Raw genomic sequence first — 22,132 nt, 5'->3', positions numbered from 1 at the left:
TTATCTTTTAGATAAATATATAATGGCAGATATAAGCGATGCCAAAACAGAACTGTATATTCCATGTAATCCTCAGTTATTTTTGGAAGCCTGTTAATTTCACGCCAGTAGAAACTGCATTTCCAGAACAGGACATTACAGCTAGATGAGACAGGGTGATATTTTTACTTGCTAATGCACCAGGTAATACTCAATCCAGAAACACACAATAGATAGTGTCCTTCTTCCCATCCCTCAAATTAGGACAGGCAGGAATAAACAAAATGCCCTAAGAGTATTTGGCTAATGTTAAAAATAGCAAGAAACAGTGCTCTGGGTGACACCACGAGCTCGTTTAGGATGTTTCCTGCAAGTGTCAACTTTGATCCCACTGCTTGACTTGGATAATGAACCAGTAGCCAAAAGCTTAAATCATTTCATGGGTAAAACAGCGTTAATATTGTGCCTAAAGGCCCCAGTGGTCCTCTGAGCTGCAAGGTCATTATTCTGAAGAGCTTAATTATACATATGACAGGAATAAAAAAATATTAGCTGCATTTTGTAGACAGGAAGTGAAGGCACATGATTATAACATGATCCCAAGTGGCTGTATCTCCATATTTCAATGCAAACGATAGCTGGAATGATGGTCCCCTCCCTTGGCCAGCGTGACAGGGACCGCTGTGGCAGAGCACGAGCCCAGCACAGCCAGTGCAGGAATGGCTGGGAACTCAGCACCCAGGTTGCCATAGCTAGGAACAAGCATCAGGACCATCTTTTGTGACCATGATTTGAACGAATGGAAAAATTATCCAGCACAAGATAGCATAAGATTGAAGGAAATGCACAGCTGGTTAACACTGTCACAGAAAAGTCAAGATAATTCTTTACAGGGCCCTAAACACATACAGAAGAGATTTGACAGGCAAGATTTTCTGAGGAACAGCAAGAATTACCAAGTAGTTAGGCTAAGCTTGCCAGCCACATCAAGGCTTCTAGCACACCAGCTCCTTGAACTTGCACATTCCCTTCTTTCACAACTTCATTTTCTTGCTGTTGAAATGTCTTGCACAGCTGTATTTCCTGTTGCAAATATCCTCAGGTTTTGCTTTTTATTAATATCAAGCAGCATCTGCAAAACTGGGGGCTGATGAGCTGACTGGTGATCTTAACTTAAACACATGCTGATATTTTGAAGATCTGTCTACATATTTCTACCAGCGCCTGGTACAGTTAAAAGCCAATCATGTATGTGGATAAGCAGCGTGGCCTTGCAGACAAGAAGTACAACTTGTAAAGTTCCTTATATGCTGCAGCTCAAGCTTCTCAGGTCCTCAGGATTACTGGGTGCAGCCTGGTGCACCTCATTATCACTATATGCTGCAGGAATTCTTTCTTGTTAGCTCTTAGCAGGGCCACACACTATCGTTTTCAAAAACTGCTTTAAAAAGGAGCTCAGGAGCTACTACATTTTGCTCTCCCTTGATATATAGGGAAGGCAGCCAGAGTTCAAAGTGCAGGCAAAAACGTTTTTGCAGGGACTCTTTAGAGAGCTGAGAATATCAGTATCACCAAGGGGAAATGTTCTGAATATCTGCATGCTCAGGTTGCATAACAGACTGGGGAGTGTGATCCTGGAATTGGTTTTCTCCCTCTGAGCACAGGAGAACCACCCAGAGATGTTTGGATTGAGGGTGGATCTATCAATTCTTCAGATATTTGTAGAGCCAACCCTCAGGCTGCACCCCTTAATGTGAAAACGGAAACGATGACATCCAGAAGAATGTTATTTCCTATTAGCGTTGGTGGTTTATCTAAAATTTCCTCCCTCCTTGAGAAAGGCACCATCATGAGGCAGAGGATCTTCCCATTCCTTGCAATAGTCTAGAAGGAATTGCGAGTGTGCTTTACTGGAGCCAAGAGCGCCAGCCTGCAAATCCAAACTAACTGAACATGACAGTTCCTATTTACTTGCTGTTACACATGTACAGAAATCCCAACGAGGCCCACTTGCTCCAAACAAAGTCCTCAGCACAACTGTAATAAAGTCATCAACTTTTATCTGGTCAGACTCGGTCACACATACAGAGAGATGGAGAGTTGATGCATAATCCTCATTTCTTTCCTCCTGCAACTCAATAGTGACCTAAAGACCCAGAGTTTGAGGCTACCCACTGCAAAATAAAGGTGAACTCCTTAATTGATCTCTGCAGGACAGGAATACCACTAAAATCCATCAGTAAAACAAGACATGTCAGGTGGAGCTAAACAGAGGAAGCAGCATAAAGCCATTAAAAAAAATGTGGTTTATTCAGCTCAGTGGCACCGGCTGACTTATCCTGATATTCTACTCGCAGGACCAGGCTAAGGCACAACAACTTTTCATGAAAATCCTCTTGCAATTCTGCACAGAAAACAGTTGCACACTTCTGAGTAAGATTTTAAAGACCCTGAACAGCCAGGCTACGCTTTACAAAAAACACAAAACCAAAAAAACTATATTGGAACAGTATCAACCTGAAGACTCTCAGGCCCAACTAGTTTCCATTGGGAGGGTAAGTCTTGGCTCAAAAGCAGATGAAATTCTTTTACTAGCTGGACCATTTTAGAGCTAGTGCACCAAAGACTTTATTGCCCTAAAACATTTCTCAAAACACAGTAACTAACTCTCAGTAGGAAAATTCCACTGCAGACATAAATTGCATAAATATGATCTGAAAAAAATGCTTAAAGGCACATTTGTTATTACCTTCTTTTAACTGAAGAACAAATTGACTTGGTTTCCTCCCAGACTTTGGTTATCATACACTGTCTCGCTGCGAGCTGCAACAGCAAAGCAACCTTTCCACTCCTAATTCAGTGCCCTTCCCCCTCACAACCAACCAACCAACCCCAGTTACACAGGATCACAGGTCCCCGGTGTGAGCACCCACCCGAGCCAGGCACACGGCTGTGTCAGTCCTTCCAGCTGACGGTGGGTTTATCTGGGCTAGAGCTGGACTTGACACCAGGCCTGAGAACACCAAGAAATCCAAGCCCCTCTTCAAGTGAGGACACGTACAGCACACAGAGAGCACCAGTGGAGCCAGAGGACAGTCCAACTTGGAGGAATTACTTAAAGCCAGGTCAATTGGAGATTTATTCCCCCTTTCACAGAGGCTGAGCAACTCCTGATATACATTGTACCAATAGCTGCATCCTACAACACATAGCTATGGTTTCATTCACTTAAAGCTGAAGCCAACACTGCAGTTCTTTACCACAAACCACTAAGGCTTCTTTAAATATAAGACAGAGAAAACCATTTCTCCTGCCAGACCTCACAAGGCTTGGAGCAGTAAGCAAACCAGAGCTCAAGTGCCCAACAGCTGCTCTAGGCAAGCTGGACCACAGGCCATTCACAGTGCAGAGGTCTCGCTCAGACCTACCCGAGCTGAACCCTGGCAAGCCCTGGAAAAAGAGCTTTCCTGCCTGTGTCTTCTCCTGAGGTTTGACTATTTCTTAAGCCCCACTCTTGTCTCACAGCAGTGCTGTGTTACCACATATTTAGCAGATATTGGGGTCAGTATTCAATTCCAAAGATATCTTCTCACCACAACAAATATTCCCTGGCCAGTAATGACACTCTGATTTGTGGTATGGTATCTGAGCACTGTGTGCTTTGAAAGCAAGTCCTGTACATTTAAGTGAAAAAAAGAAATGCTGTTGTAAAGTGATCCATCTTCCTCCCTCAACCCTATTCTCCCCTTATGAACTTTGAATTCATAGGACAGGAGCTACAGTCATGGAATGAGATCCTTGGATCCTGCTCCTTGGATTCAGCCACGCAGAGTTTAGGCAAAGGAGGGTCAATCTTTTTGTGCTGTTTCCATAGTGGTAGGGACAGCGGTTTCACAGAAGCAGTTTAGGCAAAGCCCCTTCCCACAGACCCATGAGCATTATGAGCGCAGGTACAGCCAGAGCAGCAAAGGGGAAGGAAAGGCAGCGCCGTGCAGCACATCAGAGCAGCCGGGACCATCCCAGGACGGCAGCTTTGGCAATTCACAAATCTCACTAGCACCTGAACCTTTATTCCTTGCAACCTCCAGCATCAGGCATGTTATGAAAAGTGCGACGAGAAGACCGCAGTGGAGCCTCCTGAGCCAGAGGGGTTCCCCAGTGCAGGCTGGCAGGCAACCCCAGTGCCTGCTCCGCAGTTTTCCGAGGGGAAGCAGCCATGGTCGACCAGAGCAGGGCTCCCAGCAAAAGCTGGAGCGAGTCCAGGACCTGGAGTGAGGTGGCAGCCAGACGAAATGTCCTCTAGCTGGCAGACCCGGACAGAAGGGACGCAGCTGAGCCACACAGCAAGTCACAACCAGACCAGGAAGCTGCCCTGCCCTTTTCTTGCTCCACTCTTCCAATTTTTAGCCATTCAGTCTAGTGCTTTCTAGTCTGAGCATCTGTTAGAGCTTATTTTGGCTTGGCTTCAACTCTCGGTCTTGTTCTTGGGAAGGTATTTTGCCAAATTAAATAGCAACCTTTCGGCTCCAGTGCTTTAGAGCAGATATTCAAAATACTGTTTTTGTCAAGGACAACTTCTTTTGATAGGCTGCAAAACAGCCAAATTCCACTTGAGAGATTATTACAAACATTATTGGAAGCTCTGTTTGCATTTGATTAAAAGACAGTAGAATCTGAAGTTTTCCTCCTAACTGAGCTTTCCTGAGCCTTTCCAAAATTTTAGCCAAAAGCATGATCTTCTCATATGGCAGAGTTGGACAAAGAACATAAACCAAGTGATTTAAGTGCTCTGTTTTGTTTGCATAGTATGACTTTTGTCACCATGGTTCAGCCAACAAATGTGTTGAGCAACAAGAAACACTCAAATTGCTACTTTTATGAACCGACAGAATTATGTCTTAGGAAAGGCTTACTAGCACACAGGAAATACAGCTCGAGTTCTCCTGCTGAATAAAGATGATAAAGACTGAACGACACCCTTAGTAAACCCTGTTAAATACTGGCCTATGTTCAAAGTCCCTATCGATGCAGACAGCCGTATTTTCTTTGTCCAAGTTCCTCACCAGAAACATTGCACTGAACTGCAGGTTCCAGCTGCAGGGACACTCTCCCAACACTCTTCACATGAAATGTAGCAGCAGTGAGAGCTTCCATCAGCTAACAGGCTTTAAAAAGCACCTGGATTAAGAGTTTAGGAAAAAGTTATAAAAAAAGAGAAGCAAGAAGTGTTCTAACTGCAAGAATTTGTGCAAAGACCTCACTAGCACCCTGTCTCTGCAGCTTGGAGGACCTTTATCGTGACATTCACAGGCACCCAAGGGTGATGGACATACCAAGGAGAGGGTTTCACTAACTTGCTGTAGCCAAAGAGCTGCAACTCTATAGTTCTCTACTATCAACTCATGTATTTCTATGAGCCTCAGTACACCTATAAAGTACACTGCTTACCACAAGAGGGAAAAATACCTTCCACAGCCCACCAGCTTGTCCCCACAACCCCCAGGCTTGCTACAAATGCTCTGTGACTTACCATTTGCCTACTACCTGCACACTGTCTGTGTTTTAGGAGATTCACACCAAAAATAGAATTAGCTGGCTCTAGTTACCATTATTCTTAATGAGCACCCTGTTGCATACTGAAGCTATCCACAGTCCAGTGCCTTAGAAAGGAGGCTGAGTGCATTAACTCAGAGCCTGGGATCTCTGCTGAGCAATGCGGTTTGCTCTCACGTTACTTCTATCTATCTGTGAAGACACATCCCTGCACCCCAGCCAGGGCATTCAGGGACAGCAGAGGCATCTGAGTTTGGGTATGGGGAGCAGTGGAGCACAAAAATAAGTAGCCTCCTTGAAAAGGCTGCGTTAGTGCAGGGATGGTGCTCCACTGACCCAGCTTCCAGCCTCTCACACCTCTGCTAGTTTGCGTAGGTCTGCACTGCAGTGTATTTGCCACGCAAGGGTCTAGCTGCAAATCTAATTTAATTGTTATTTTCTTCTCAATGACGTTCCTAAATTGGTACAAGCTTTTACCACTCAGATATCCTAAAGCTCCCCCAAATCATTTTAAAAATCAAGGTCAGTGTGTGAAAATTTTTGCACCGTCAATAATTGTTTTTGCTTTATAGTGCTCACATAGTCAGAATTTTATTCTGTAATACTAAGAATTAAAAGCATAATTTAAAAAGCTCTGAAAGATAACATTCTCAATCACTTGGACTCCAATGTCTTGCCTTCAACAACAATGACAAAAAAACACAATGCACCAATTATTAGAAGGCTTGGAACAGATCCAGTTGTTTGGCACGGTGGCAATACTGCAGTATGAAAAAAGGAGTCCAGGGCTCAGAACAGCAAATGGGTGTAAGTGCAGGTGCCTCAATGATTTTGATGCCCAGAGGCTGCTAGAAACTACATTTAGGTTTCACCTTCCTGTCACCTAAAGGCATAGGTAAGCCCAGCCAAAACCACTAATTCCTCTTCATTTCTATCTGGAATGCAAACTCTTTGGAGCCATATATGCCTTATGTCTCTATAGCTCCATCTGAGCAAATCATCCAGGCTGCCAAGGAGCCAGACTCCCAGCTCAAGAAGGCTACTGAACCTTTACGGTGCTACAATCCAAATCCTGCTGCCAAAGTGTGTTCCTTGCAACTGCCCTTTAGAATCACAAAGTCCTGCTTTCAATAAAGTGCTTTTTGATGCGTTTTATGCATTTTAGAAAAAAATCCTTAGTTTTCAGAACACTTAGAAGAGATTAAACAAAAGTGATGAAAATCTCCAGAAAGCAGTTAGGCCTCCCAAAAATTGATTGTTTACATGAATAAACCGTGGAACAAATAAAAGGCCAGGCTGACCACGGTAATTACTCCCAATGCTGATTCAAAGAAATGAAAAGCAAGCCAGGGAGCTTAAATCTAAATGTGTTTTCAATTGATCTTTGTTCCTGACTGTGTTTAACACTCAGCTGTTTGAGCAGCCCTTTGGGGTTCTACTAGTTGATTTCAAACTGTGAAACAGAAAACAGTACCAGAATTCAATGCTTTTCTTTTCAGGAATGGATTTAAAGTTTGCTGAAAGGTTGAAGATTGAAGGTCTGAGAAAATGCTTTGCAGAAGAAATGCAAAGAAGCTTCTTTCACTATTTTTATCTAGAGTACTCAACACAGGACAGAATATCTGAGCTTCTAACAAGCTTTGATTTTAATTATCATCATGGTTTTCCTGCAAAGAAATTGATGATATTACCGTATTTCAGTCTGATTTAGAAAAACCCAGAGATACATTCAAATAGGCAATATTTCACCTACGCCTCTGAGCTTAGATATGTTAGGTACATCTTTGAAGGCCGCAAGACTCTGGATGCAGAGACTGAGATAAACTTTGACCACTTGGGTACAGACCCAAGATACGAGCCTTACGTTTCATGGGAAGCTCACGGTAGTGAGGGGAAAGGAATTCCCATTTACCTGGGTTGAACACGAACTCAGCTCAGTGAAAAAGCTACTTACATTTTCTCATTCGAAGACAGTTCAGAGGCTGTTAGCTTCCCTCTCCTGCTCAGGTTCCCCCTCCACCATCACTGGGTGAGGAAACAGATTCCTCAGCTTCCTCTCAAAGCTGTTTGCTCAGAGTAAGGTCCTTCCTCAGCTGGTCATCCATACATACAGACCTAGTCAGTAGAGTATCATTAGCCACATTTTACAGATGTAGAAAAGAAGCATACATAAATGTTAAATAACTTTCCCAAGAAAGCAGTTTGGAAGAGCTAAAATGTTCCCCAAAGCACAACGCTCCTACAGAGAATTGCCCTCCACCTCTTATTATATTCATTCCTTTTCAACTCCCATTTCTGTAGGCAATTATCTTCTCCCTAATCCCCCCCCTGTTCATTTAATGCATCACAACACAGCTGCTTTATACTGGAAACAAAAGGAACATAGGATTGGAAGGAGACCTACAACACCGTCAAGCTCCAGCAGGATAGTCTAGATAATCCTTAGAGTCCACGAAACTTTTGCTATTCTACCTCTAGACAGACTTCTCTGCACTATCAAATAAAATATATATTTTCCAGTCTAGTCACTCCATCTGTGCAAGCAGATTCCACTTCAAAACCCACAGCAGATATTTTGCTTGCTCACATGGGTAATAGCACCAGCCCCACAGGTCCAGCTCAAGGCTAATGGGGTCAGAGGCCATTTTTGTCTGGACTTGGATGTACTTACAAGTACAGAAGCAAAGCTGTAAAATAATTCTCTTAAGAACCCAAGACTGTGAGAAGACTGGGTGTTTTCCCACAAATAAAACACTGATGCATTAGCAGTTATGAGAATTACAAGTTTCTAATCTTCAAGACCAGCCTGCACACGGAATTCACAGCCACCAGTGACATTATATCTCTTTCTTCGTGCATGCCAGCAGGTCTTCGGGGACCAGCACCGCTGTTGCGAGCGCCCTGAAGCCGAGTGCAGCAGCGGCGAGTTGGCAGACACGGGCGATCGGGCTCCCTTCCACACTGCCCCGAGACCGGCGCTTCTGCCCCAAGCTCCCCGGGAGGAAAGAAACGCCTCGAGTCCCAGGTAGGGTTCCTTCATTTCCCTCTGCACGGGCTATAATGTAGTATCACAGCACAAGGTTTGATCTTGCGAGGTGCTGTGTGTGCTTGTGACCCAGCAGAGCTGTTATGTTCTTAGCTTTAAGCCTATGAGTGGTCTTGTGAAATTAAATGGGAAAGAAGAATGCCAAGCTGTTCAGCATAGTGCAAAGTAAAGCAAGGTTTTATGGAAAAAAAATATGAATTTTATGAAAGGAAGATTATGGGTAACAAGGAAAGTATGCACCAGCTTTCTTTATTCTGCCTATGGCTACTGATAGGTGAAATGCCTCTCACCTGAAACCTGACTCTGAGCATGATTTGAGCCATAGGAGAACGGGCACAATCAAAGATCATCAAGTTACAGGAATGTCCTGAAAGATGTTGGAGGGTTTGTTTTCAAAGGCTGAAAACACTCTTTATTCTCATTTCGGCAGAATCAGGGGCTGTACGGCAGAGGCCAGGCCTGCACCTCCACGGCACCCCTATGCACAGCTCTGCCAGGGCTCAGAGCCGTGCGACAGGGCTGGCTGACGGGGCCGGCGCGCGCAGGCTGCCACCTCGCGGGCACCCGCCCAGGCCCGAGGGGAAGGAGCCGAGAGCCGGCTCTGCTTCCCGGGTCCTTCATTTGGTAGCCAAGAGTGCGCACGGCCTCGGCCACGAGCTGAAAGCAACCAAAACCTCCAAAAATCATCCAAGGGCTTATTCATGCAGTATAAATTCTAAGAGGGCTTTTATGAGTTCAGCCAGAGGCACAGTTACAAATGCGAAACAGATCGTGATAATATACTCCAATTCATCAAAGGAAGCAGTGGGACTGGTACACAACAGAACTCTGACAGCTAAATAGCACTTAGCACTTACCTGACATAACTGTATTTCACCATTTACTGTTTGCTGGGGCTTGGGTGCCCCACCACACAACCGAGCTGTTGGCTCAGTTTGTATCGCTGCTTCTTCCTCTTCAGTGAGGACAAAGCTCAGACTGTGAAAGTACCTCAGTACAACTGCTCGAGCACACCAGTCTCTGCCACTTTTGTGCAGCTGCCTTTATTTTAGCTAGAACTTCTATATTTTTACACAGCGACTAACAAGCACATGGCAATCCTCAGAGTGCAAGTTTTGAGCACCATCACCATGATACTTCCATCACCAGGCTCGCTTTAGAGAAGGTACAAGTCTGTGCCCATATGGCAGGCAATTAGCACTGGGCCTCATTTATTTGGGTAGTATTTGAATTTTCCCTCTAGCACTACTTCTCTAAGTCCCAGATACCAGTACCATTTCCCTCATAATTGAAGTAGCCCCATAAACATTATGCAAAAGTGCTCAAATTCTTCTTGCTAGCGTGGAGATAAATCACTTGCTGGGAATTATGCTAATGAAAATTATAATATCTCATTATGCTGGGAATGACACAGCTGCCAAAAACTGTCCTTCATCTACTACCAATCCCAAATGCATGGGAAGCAGACAAGTATCTAAGACATTCCATTCTGATTAAATAGGAGACAGAAAACAAAATAGAAAACAAGAGTAGCCACTGCCTGCCATGATACCACAGAAAGCCCTGGACCCTGGACTGAAGGTGGGCCCTGGAATTGTCCCTGGAAAACACTTTAACCAAGAGATTACAAAAGTGGTCTCAGCCTGGTATGCCAGAAAGCAAGGGGGGCCTGAGCACTAGGACAGCTGGAGACAGAGACAGCCAAGGAAGGAACCCAAAGCGATTCAGAAAGTGAGACCTGACATTCAGGCGCTCCTAAATAATTAGCATTATATATTACATACAGGAAGCTCAGCAACTGATCTTTTCTTGGCAGAAAAAACTGAAAGATTAACTTAAGAGTGCACAGTAGAAAACTGTTACACTAACAAAATAAAAGCCACTAGACCTAATCCCGTGAATCTAACCAGATAAAACTACTTCCTGAAACAACAAATAAAATTTGTAAATATTTTACTTTGCATGTACCACAGGAAGGGTTTTGCTTTGTGCTACAGATGATGTTGCTTCCAGTAATATAAGCAAGATGAGGGGACAGCTCCTGATCAGGAGATTATACGTTACTTGTGAAAATGCAGCTGATGTGACAGCACATGCAATATCAACAACACAACCACACATAAGAAAACAAAAAAGCAGAGCTAAAAGGTCATTATATTCACTGTCTAAAGAAGAGGGAGGGAAACCATGCAGCAAAAATTTGAAGTTGTATCTGTGGTACCACAGTGATCTGTGCTAATGGAAAAATGCATCTTTCATCCCTCTTTTGGGCAGCTAGATTTTGCTGCAATATCTAAACATCCTTATCACTTCAGAGATGGACATTAAGTTTTCAACAACAAGCAGCAGTGACGTGTCACTGTTAAGTGCCCATCTAAAATAAAAAATAATAAACTAAAAAAACCTAATGTTTATTAGGGAATTAGTTAAGGCGGCCTACATTTGCCTCCAGCCACACTAGTAAATAGTTTTATAGCTCAGACACCCTAGCTCCTAGCAGCAGCACAGGTGATTTTCCTACCATTAGGCAAAAAGATTTAAACATTCTTTGTACGAATGGGGCTTTTTGTGATCTGGTTGCTGATCTTTGATTTCTGAAATCCAAGCTGTCCATCCTTTATGCACCCACCCTGGCACACAGGTTAGCAGCTTGACCTCAGTGTATTAAGGAAGGCTGCCCCATGCACTAGCTTCAAAGCACAAGCACTGCTCCCAACCAAGCAGACCAATTTCAAAGGCTGGAGCATAAGGGTATAATAGTCAGGTCTTCAAGAGTCCTGTTGGCTTCACCTGAGTCAGCAGCTATGCCAAATTAAGCATAAAGGCCAGGCTGATGCAAACAAAAGCAGGCTGGAATAGCCGCTCGCTAAAACACCTCACATATTAGACTTCCCAATGACACATCAAAGCTCCAGGAACATTTTAAGACTCACGTGTAACCTTACAACCCATGCAGACCCACAAGGTTGCAGGGTGAAAGCCTAAGAATAGGAGACACAACCTTTACTGTCATGCAGACCAGCAAGTGCTCCTAAAAAAAAGTCAAGATGTGTGTGTTCCCAACACCAGGGCATAAACTCTCCTCTGTAGCTTTGATGGGGCACCCTGCTCATGTAAGAGCAGCAAAGTGCTGGCACAGGGGAAGAACATGCTCACCCTGCTGAGCTGCTCTGTGTACCTGCTTACATGGCCTTCAGCAACCACAGGAACCGCCTCTCATCTGCTCAAAATACCCTTCATGAGCTCCAAAAGCCTCCAGTCCTGATCAAATGCTTCCCAATGTTATAAGGGCTTTATCTGTTAACCCAGAATTGAGAAACTGCATCTCAGGAACACAGAGGGAAGCTGCATAAGAGTATATTTAAAAAAAGAAAAAAAAAACACTTCATGTAACCAGCACAGCACTTCTCCCTGTTGTATCTAGGAAACAATTACTTTGAAATATTCTGTTATTCAAGCATTCACTTAACTGACAAAGCGCTTGCAAAGAACTTACATAATTTCTTCCTGACATAGCTTTACTGGTCTAAACATGCTACCAGGATGTAAGACTTCCAGATGAATCATTAACATGTGAACAGTATACTTTGAGAAAAGAACAACTACAAACACCACCCAAAAAAGCTTTTTTTTTTTTTTTAAAAAAAAAAGTCCCTTAAGGATCTTCCAAAGGAGTTTCTGTAAGGAAAAAATTTTGAACTCAGATGCAGGGCTGAGATAAACATTTTGGGGTTGCGGTAACTTTTGAGACAATGGCTGTAAGCAGGAGGCTTCCAGGCCAACAGAGGGAAAACAAGGTGCCACAGGACTCCCATATCCTTCCAAGTCATCCCAAGGAAACAGTTTGTCTTACAACCATGCCTGCCCAACACACCCTGTTTCTGCCGAGGGTACACAACCAAGCAGTGAGAATGGACCCACCACAGCACTGGGCACAAACACCTCGGGGGCTACCTGCAGCCAGAAGCGACGCAGGCCCATAATGCGCCCCAGCACGAGCCCGGCGAACGCAGCAAAAAAGGGCGCGCTGCCGCGAGGGCCTGGCCAGCGCGAGGGCCCGGGCGCAGCAACACAGCCGAGGCCACGGGGCGGCCAGGGCCTGGCGGGCGCCGAGCTGTGACACCTACCAACCGCGACACGCTCCCGCGCTACTGAGGCGAGCCCGTGCTTCGCCTCCGCCTAATAACCGTGCGAGGGCGGGAACAGGAGGGCCGCAGCCAATAGCCTGGCCTCTAAGCGCTGACAGACAGCAGCGCGGAGCCAATGAGGGAGCGGTGGGGGTCCAATTGAAAAGCTCCCCAGTCCCGAAAGAGAGTTCCCCAATCAGAGAGCCCATTTCCTCACGGCTTTCCCTGGTTGGTTAGCGGACGCGAGGCGGGACTCGCTGGGCACGGCCCTCCCCAATGGGAGCCAGCGCTGCGTGACAGGCGTGCAGCTTAGCCAATGAGTGCAGGCGCAGCCCCCTCTCCTCCCTCTCTTCGCAAGATGGCGACGACGGCTCCCGCGGCGGCTCCGGTGGCTCCCGCGCCGGCGCCGAGTCCCCCGGCGGCGCCCGCGGCCCCGGCCGGAGGCGCCGCCCCGCCCGCCGCGCCGCCACCGCCGCCCGCCGTGCCGGCCCCGGTGCCGCCGCCGCCCGCCGCGCCGCTGTCCGCCGCGCTCGCGGGCCCCTTCCCCGGCGGGCGCGTGGTGCGGCTGCACCCGGTGGTGCTCGCCTCCATCGTGGACAGCTTCGAGCGGCGCAACGAGGGCGCGGCGCGAGTCATCGGCACCCTGCTGGGTAAGAGCCGCCCCGCGCCCGGCTGCGGCGCCCGGCCCGGCCCGCTAACGCGCTGCCCTCCCCGCAGGCACCGTGGACAAGCACTCGGTGGAGGTCACCAACTGCTTCTCCGTCCCGCACAACGAGTCCGAGGATGAGGTAGGGGGCGGCGGGAAGCGGCTTCTCCCTGCCCTGCCTGGCCCATTTGGCACTCGGTGTCCCCGTAACGGCCGCTGTCCTCGCGCATTTTCCAGGTGGCCGTGGACATGGAGTTTGCCAAGAACATGTACGAGCTGCACAAGAAGGTGTCTCCCAGCGAGCTCATCCTGGGCTGGTAAGTGCTCGGGCAGCCGTGCTGCTCTGCTGGGCGGCTCGGAACGCCCCGCGCTCCTGTCACAGGCCAGGTGCGACACGCGCAGCAGCGCGCTCTGCACGTGCTTGGCCGACCGCTGCAGCTCCTCGCACACAACGCCAGAGACAGGTACCTAAGACCACTGGAGGAGTCTGACTTCAGCTTGAGCATGGAGGAGTTCCAGGCTGGGAATAGGTGGAAATACTGCAGTAAGGTGCTATGGGGCCAGAGTCTTGGTCTGGGCCTCGGGGTATGCGGATGGAGGAGATAGTTTCTCAGTCTGTCTGTGTCTTCTCTGATCCTGGAAAACAGCATATTTCTATTCCTATGGATCATAATTCTGTAGGCACAGCACAGTCTCCTCAAAACCTTTTAATGGCACCATGACGTGAGTTAGTTATGCATGTGTTTTTCTATGCATAGAGGAGGCTAGTTGCGGAGCAGCTAAAAGATCTAGATTAACAAGTCCTGTCTCCAGCTCTCACATGTTCCAGTTGTGGAAGATCTACGTGATTGTTTATGGCTGGGTTCAGTTGGCATGCTTTGATTTACATTGAAATAAGGAGTTGGTCCAGAGCATAGTCAGAGATGCTTGAATCTTGAGGGTCTGATAGCAACTGTATTGACACTGTGGCTGCTAGTAAAACATGGGCCATAGGCAAGTTTCTGGTATGCCTGGGCTCACTCTGCAGTTCCTACAATTCCAGAGCAGCTGCCTATAAAGCTCCAAATTACCTGGTTGAAACACTGTATCTAGCACGATTCTGCAGCTCGGTGTTTGGAAATCAGTGTTTTAGGACACAAACTTGTTAAATATCCTCCATATACAACAAACCTTGGGAACGTGAGTGTTGGAAGCAGGGCTCCTTACGTTTGTGTTTCCGCAGGTATGCGACAGGTCATGACATCACTGAGCACTCGGTCCTGATCCATGAGTATTACAGCCGGGAAGCGCACAATCCGATCCACCTCACTGTGGACACCAGTCTCCAGAACGGGCGCATGAGCATTAAAGCTTATGTCAGGTATTCAGGGAAGCTTCATTTTTGGGAAGGTTGTATTTGGATTACTAAGAGGGACCACATCATGATAACAAGTGCAATGGGCTGCAGCGTCCCATGGAGACAGTGATGTGCAGTAATTAAAGTTGTGAGTCGGAGTTCATGGTTTTCTTCCCACTGGAATGCCTTGACTATCATTAACAAGCTGAAAGACCTTTCATAAGCTGGCTTTGTTAACTTTATTTCTGGGCATTTTAGTTATTGGTGTGATTAAAACATAATTAGTACAGCATCATCTTGGTTAGTCTTTCTAGCCCTTATCCTCTTCTGTTTTTATCCACTGATAATGGAGACTAGATACTGAGAAATGCAACTATTCCACCTCACTGTTCTTCCTTGTACTGAGTGAAGATCTCTTTCTAGAATAGAGGCCTGACCTCTCTTTGTAGCAAAAATCATCCTGCTGCCTAACTATGTCTCTCCAAAAAAAGCTGTTCCACAGCCTCTTCCATACTGAAAGCATAAATTAACTTCAGATAGATTGTAAAAATAACAAAGGTGTTAAGAGTGCGTCATAGCTGAATTTTTGTCATCTTTGTTTTTGTTTCTTAAGTGGTTTCTCAAAGACCACCATGGAGTATTCGGGTTAGTGTTCTTGCTCTACAAGCAAGAAGCAACTAGACAGTATTTAACTCTTCATGCACTCATACTGACAAATGTCAGGCTAGTTAATAATAAGTCCATGCCCAGTTCCTGTCCCCAGTCATCCTTTCAATTATTGATGCTGAAAACTTGAGTGTTTTCACCCTGTTTTTTTTTTTTCTAGTGCTCCAATGGGGGTCCCTGGTAAAACTATGGGTGTGATGTTCACACCTCTAACAGTGAAGTATGTTTACTACGATACAGAACGGATAGGAGGTGAGTTTTATTCTTGCTATTTCAGTCCTGGTGCTTGTTTTCTAGTGGGTTGGGGGAACCAGAGAGATCCGCAGTTCTGGCTTTTATGGTTGAGGGCTACATTACAAGGATTGCTGCATATTCATGCACACAGATGCTTCTACTTGGCTTTACTGCCCCACATAGCAAAGATCCTGTTTCTTCATGCTGTTGTTGTTAAAAGTTGTTTGGGCAGGGGTACCATCACGCAGTATGGTGAAGATTGATGGAGGTGGAATAATATTTTGAGTATATGGTAATATGACTGCAGAGCAGAGTCACACTGTAGTAGCATGACTATCGGTCATCAGTCAGGAATCAGTCTGGAAAAAAGACATGATCACATTAATTGTAAGGTGTGAGCTAACAAGATAATGTTAGCAAATGGAAATGACAAGTAACTGTAGAACTGGGGAGAGGGAGACAGAGGCTGAGGGCTCCCTTCACAGGGATGGTAGATGTATCATGTTTCAAGAAGTTATGAGTATTTTTTTCTGTTGGTTGTGAAACAGTGTTTGATTTGCTGATATTCAGGGATCACTCTCACTTCTGAGATTACTGTAAAGAAAAGGGATTAAGAGAACTCTGTGTGGTAGAGTAGGTCTGGCAGCAATGGGGGAAAAATGCATAATTTTTTTGTGGCAGTCATTTTTTTCTTCATTGATACCTCTTTCACTTTCAGTGGATCTTATAATGAAGACCTGTTTTAGCCCTAATCGAGTGATTGGCTTGTCCAGTGACTTGCAACAAGTGGGATCGGCCTCAGCCAGGATCCAGGATACCCTGGCCATGGTACTGCAGTATGCAGAGGATGTGCTGGTAAGGCAAACTTTTTGTGAGCCAGCAGACATACTTGGAGGAAGCTTGTATATCTTGTTTTTCATTTGTGTCTTTTCTTTTTTGTGCTTTAGTTTTGAGTTTGTGCCATGAGTTTTGCTCATGGTGTAGTTTTGTTTTGTTTTGTTTTTTTCCCATCTGTACCTAGTCTGGCAAAGTGGCTGCTGACAACACTGTTGGGCGATTCCTGATGGATCTTATTAATCAGGTGCCAAAGATTTCAGCAGAGGACTTTGAGACAATGTTGAACAGCAATATCAATGTAAGTTTGTTTTTTATTTTCTTCAGTGTATTGCCAGCAATTTTGAATGTTTGTCTTGCAGACCAAAGTTTATCCGTGCTCAAAGCAAACTATCTTTTCATATCAACGTTGTAATAGCAAATGCAGCTTTTTCTCTAGTTTTGATATTGTAAAGCTGACTGTCGATAAAGTATCACCATAATTCTGCTAACAATTGAGAGAATGAGTGTACTTAAGAACTGATTTATGAGCTGACTTAATGCAGTATGTATTTGAAGGATAATTGCTGTCTTGTCAACTCTATTTATCTGAGCAGAAGTTCTTCTGTCTCATATAATGGCCTCATTAGGTAACACTTTAGGCATGAACAAGGTTTTAGTGCTATCTTGTCTCCCTAACAACTTTTTACAAAACTAAGTTTCTGAATCCATTGTTCACCTACAGTCTGAAAGTCTGGAAGTAATTTTTAATTTTGCTCCTACCCTTTGACTTCCCTGGTTAACATGGATGAACTCAGAGTTAAAATTTCACAAGCAATGTTTCAAGTCCTGCAAATACCAAAACATTCTTTCTCCTAGGAAAGTATTTGTCAGGGTAGGATCTTGAGGACTAATTGACAATTCCTTTAGGTGTTTGTAAATTGTGCTAAAGGAGTTAGAAATTCACATCTTTCTGACAGGCTACTGTCTTTGCTCTTGCTAATACATGTATATTTTCCTTCTCTTTTTCTCCTCTCAGGACTTACTGATGGTGACCTACCTGGCAAACCTCACACAGTCACAGATTGCTCTCAATGAAAAACTTCTGAGTTTATAAAGACCCTTCTGCCATCCTTTACTTCAAAGAACTCGGAAGAAGAAGCAGACGCTCTTCTGTGGTGGTGCAAATTTTTGTTGGACAGTAATTTAATTACCTAAATGACTTGGTTTACATCTTTATTTCCATTTCCTGGAAAGTCCCTAACATGATTTAGGAAATGAATTGAAACTGCCTAACATTTATTTGAGCCAAGTGTTTTAAAGTGGAATAGGTGCATCTTTTTCTCTCTTACTTTATCTATTTGTATAACAAATACAGCTTTACTCTAAGAATGTATTGGAAATAAAAGTTCCATTCCATTGGCCAGAATGCCTTCTGTCAGTGATACCTCTTCTCACTTATTGTATAGTATCTTTTAGAAAGGAGGGAAAATGATTTCAGAAAAAAAAATAGATGCAAGGTAACTCAAATCTTGTAGATTTTTTTTATTCTTCTTCCCACAAACTTTAATACGCAATCCAAGTGTGGCTTCTCATCCTGAACAAAATATGCTTTTTGGGGGGGACTGCAGAATGGCCTCTGGGCCCAGCAGTGGTGCTCTGTATCGAGCAACAAGGTGGTGGCAGTGTATGAGACGGCAGAGTTTACACTGTGTTTACATTGTGGTATTGTTGCTATGCAAGTCTGAACCTTTGAGAAAGGGCTGCATTTGGACATGCTAAATGCATGTGACCAAAGAAAATTTGTGTTTACCCATGTGTCCCTGGGTAGGGGATGAATGTTGCGTTGCTGTATTTGGTGCATTTAGCAGACACTGTGCTGTTGTTGCTCTTTTCTCGGATTTCCAGTATCCACTATTTTTTTTAACCTCACAATGGAGTCTCTGAATCAAAAATTCAGTTTTTTCCTATCTTGGACAGCCATATCTTGATTTGTTTTAGGCATACTTAAATTAATTTCTGAGATTCTTCATGCTTTTGATTCCCCAGTCATCCTTTGGCTTTACTAAAGTTCTTGTTTCCTGCTCTTCCTGGTATTTATGTATGACCTGTTACAGTTAGCCATCAATACTGCAGCCTTTGTTTTGCTAGATTATCTCCTCTCTTGCGATGCACGTGTTAATCACGTAGCAGCCCACTTCATCTTCAATCCAGTCTTTTGGGAACTTCAGCTGATACACTGATATGGATATGGTGTTTATCAAGCAGTGGCCAGAAAAAGACATTAATACTTTTCTGTCATTTCCTTGTTTGCTTATTGGTTTCTGCTGCTTAGTGGGACGAATATCCTAATTCATCAAATCTCTTCCCACAGCTGTCATTTGCAGATCAGCTCCACTTTGCAGTGGAAAATATTAAATACATGACTTGGCATTATGACAGGTTTTAATTGAAAAATAATCTTTTCTAATATACTACAATCATGCCCACTTTTCTCCTTGTTTGCATTATTCTCAGTATTGGCAATATCTCATAGTTTTGTCAGCAGATATTGGCTTTTTCATAGCTCTTGTTATACTCTTTAAGAAAAAGATTTGGAACTGATACCAAACCAACTTAGCAGAATTCTACAAATTCCTATTTCAACATGGCCTGTGTTCTTATTTACAAGTTCTCTCTCCTTGTTCATGCTAATTTCTGTCTTCTCTAGTTTAACTAATTATTGGTTCTTGTCAAGTCTTCTGTGAATGCCCAGATAATTTATACTGAATTCCTCCTTTAGAATGTACATTGCGATAAAGTGACCCAGTATGTCCAGTGAGGGTCTTTGATAAGCCATATGTTTGGTTGTGAGCCTTCTAAAGTGGAAAAAACATTAACTGTTCTACTTTTAAGAAAAGCTTTTGTTGTTGTTGTTACTATTTGCAGTTTGCTAAATATAAGAAAAAAAAAAAAAACACCTTGCGGCCAGAGTTACAGTATCACTTACTGATTATTTCACTGTACTAGGATGAAGGTCACTAAGTTTGCCTTGCCTTGTTGAATCATAGATTTCTTTGCATTATTTTTATGTCTGCTACAAAGAGGAAGTAGTGGCATATTTGGCATATGGTTGTGTGATGCTGTAGGTATATGCCATGTATTCGTCACTAAACTTAAATGCACCGTTTTAATCATTAGGGTTAATAAATTGCTGGTGAAAACTGTTGGACATGCTGCTGTTTTCAGGAGTAAAGCGCAACCATCTGCTCTGCTTCCTTGCATGCCTGGAGAAGGGTGCGGTTTTATTTTTGGTGTGGTTCCACCCAACAGAACCAAGAGATCGGGGCTGTAGCTCAGCTGTAAGATCTGTCCCAAATCGAGATGTTGGCACTATAGCGGGTGGAGCCCTAACACGCTCCAGCGCGCAGTGACTCTCACTTGAGCCGCTCACCAAACACATGGCTCCTCCTCAGGTGATCAGAAGTTGCTTTACTCCCTGTTCCCATGGAAGGTTAACTCAACAGCTAACTTTGCCTATCCAGATTTTAATTACTGCAGTCACAAGGCAGTGTGACAGGGAAACTTTTTTTAGTACACAGTATCACAGCAGTATCCTGGTTGGTTTGTTGTACTTTGACCTGTGCTTCAAGGATGAACAAATCTTGGTGCTTACTGCAAAGTATGCTTTTTAGCTGCACTGACTGAAATACAACGTCCAAAGTAATGTTTTGTATTATTCAAGTGTTAAGCAATAATCCAACCAGGCCTATATAGCATAGGAAAGTACCATTGCAATGTCATCTATGCCCCACCAGGAAAGGTGCTTTGAAACAGAAGTTTTGTTTTTGCTCTGCTATTGATAGCACCCAGGATGGTTATTTATCTAAGAGAAAAATCCCTATATGCCGGAATTCTGTCCAATATCATATGTCTCAGCAAAAGATATGAGGATATTCCAAAAGAGAAGAGCAGGAGTGTTTGTTTCACTAAAGTGTTAAGTTTTTCAGTAGTGGAAGCTTGTCTTGATTCTCTGCGGGGACTTCAGCAGCTTTTCTGAAAGTGCTGATTTGAGCTATTGTAGCAAGTCAAGGGCTTTCCCTGAATACAAGGAGTGAAGTTAGACAACCAAAATGGTTCCATTCCATGCTGTAAAATAAGTCATTCTGGGAGATTCTTGTTAATACATAATCAGACAGTGCATTTAATACAGACTTTTCAATTTCTCAAATTACTCTTTTTAAATGTTTTCTCTTGCTTTTTTTCTCACTTGTTTGTGGAAACAGATTCCTTTCCTGAATAGCTCAAATTCAAGCAGTCTACTAAATCAGATAAAGAACAGCGTATTTTATACATGTTTTTGGTTCCCAAGGAAACCAGGATTTGAACATATACCTGGCCTGAAATAAGTGAGCTTAACAGAGGGGAAAATAGCGTAGACACACACTGGGAATGTCAGTTGAAGAATGCTGCAAGGATTATTAAATTCTTAAAATTGTTGCTAACATATTCTGGGCAAACAAGGGAGATAACAAGCCCAGTGGTGCTGAAGATAGGTCACTGTTCAAATTCTGCTGTTATGATGCTTTTCATCTGAAATGGGCAAGCATGGTAAATTATTACCAACCTATTTTCTGCTGCCTGCACTTAATGCCATTTTACAGACAAGTAGTACAGTGGCTGTTTTTTTCATCTAGCACTCATGCACAGCACCAGATTATGGAGGAAAAACAGCTTGCTTTTTGCATGGTCTCTGAACTGCTTGCGTATGTTTATCATAATATATAACAAAATGCAGAGAGATATTGCCTTGAATAGTTACAAGCATAATATTATGGGTGCATCTTTCATAAACTGTATCTTGCTGCTCCATTTTTCTTCTGAGTAATTAGCCATAAGGTAAAGGAAGGAATAATTACAGGTATTGTAATGCTTATTCATATTATACTTAGAACAGAAAATAGATTTAAAACAGTAAGTGCACTTCCCACAGTAGTTAGTCATATACAAAGGCCTGCAACTGAGATCCCTTTCTAGAAAAATCAGTCTAGTAGTCAGGACAGTCCTACCTTTATGCACTGTGGGACATAGGTGGTGATCCTCATCAACTACATAAAAAAAGACCAACTCTTCCAGCTCCACTAGTGTCCTTGATGCGTTTTGCCAGTTAGACACTAGTGTGGGGACCTGGATATCTTGGCTGACTACCTGTCAGTTACTGGAGGACAGGCCTGATTTACAGCCTCATGTGTTACTGGATAATAAGACCTGACTTAAAGCCTTATGCAGAGGGCTTGAATTTCATTTCAGTGGTGTTGTAGGGAAATGGCAATGTAGACTGGAGATACTCAGCACCGCCTGGATGTGATTCTGTGCAAGTGCTTGAGCAGGAGAGTTGGACCAGATGCTTTCCAGAGGTCGCCTCCACCCTCAACCTGTGTGCGAGTGATTCCTTTAGAAGGGAAGGTGAAGGGACCCTGGTGGATGTAGTGTGTCGGGTGCTGAACGCCTCCTGGCAGAGCTTTGCGCCGCGCTGTGCTGCGTTTCTGTGGCACTTGTGCATGGCACTTACCTCCTCGCCGCGAGGGAGAGCCGGCGCCGCGGCCGGGGGCAGCCTGCGCGCTGCAGGGGGCAGCGCCGCGGCCAGCGGGGCCCGGCCCGGCCCGGCCGCGCTCTGGGCGCGGCGCCCCTGCCCGGCAGCGGGGCCCGGGGCGGGCCCGGGGGCGGAGCGGCCGGTGCCGCCGGCCCCACAG

General features: G+C 44.5%; 1 protein-coding gene across 1 annotated transcript; it reads left to right on the top strand.

The window, feature by feature from the left end:
- Positions 1-13,063: 13,063 nt before the first annotated feature.
- On the top strand, positions 13,064-17,829 carry LOC104577470 (eukaryotic translation initiation factor 3 subunit F). Its single transcript, XM_010224945.2, has 8 exons — positions 13,064-13,355; positions 13,423-13,493; positions 13,589-13,668; positions 14,574-14,711; positions 15,514-15,605; positions 16,306-16,442; positions 16,609-16,722; positions 17,440-17,829. The coding sequence occupies exons 1-8, from the start codon at positions 13,064-13,066 to the stop codon at positions 17,515-17,517; spliced, it is 1,002 nt and encodes a 333-aa protein (XP_010223247.2). The 3' UTR covers positions 17,518-17,829.
- Positions 17,830-22,132: the final 4,303 nt, after the last annotated feature.

Source organism: Tinamus guttatus, unplaced genomic scaffold, assembly GCF_059628265.1.
Source record: "Tinamus guttatus ecotype Peru unplaced genomic scaffold, ASM5962826v1 Tinamus_guttatus_pri_ptg000246l, whole genome shotgun sequence".
Lineage (NCBI taxonomy): Eukaryota > Metazoa > Chordata > Aves > Tinamiformes > Tinamidae > Tinamus > Tinamus guttatus.
The sequence above is the reverse complement of the archived record's forward strand: the minus strand, read 5'-3'. Positions and strand labels throughout refer to the sequence as shown.

Excerpts from the sequence above, each read along its gene's own strand:
- LOC104577470 (XM_010224945.2), top strand. The coding sequence starts at position 13,064 with ATGGCGACGACGGCTCCCGCGGCGGCTCCGGTGGCTCCCGCGCCGGCG. Across the intron at positions 13,494-13,588 it reads ACAACGAGTCCGAGGATGAG|GTGGCCGTGGACATGGAGTT; the intron begins GTAGGGGGCGGC and ends CGCATTTTCCAG. Across the intron at positions 13,669-14,573 it reads AGCGAGCTCATCCTGGGCTG|GTATGCGACAGGTCATGACA; the intron begins GTAAGTGCTCGG and ends GTGTTTCCGCAG.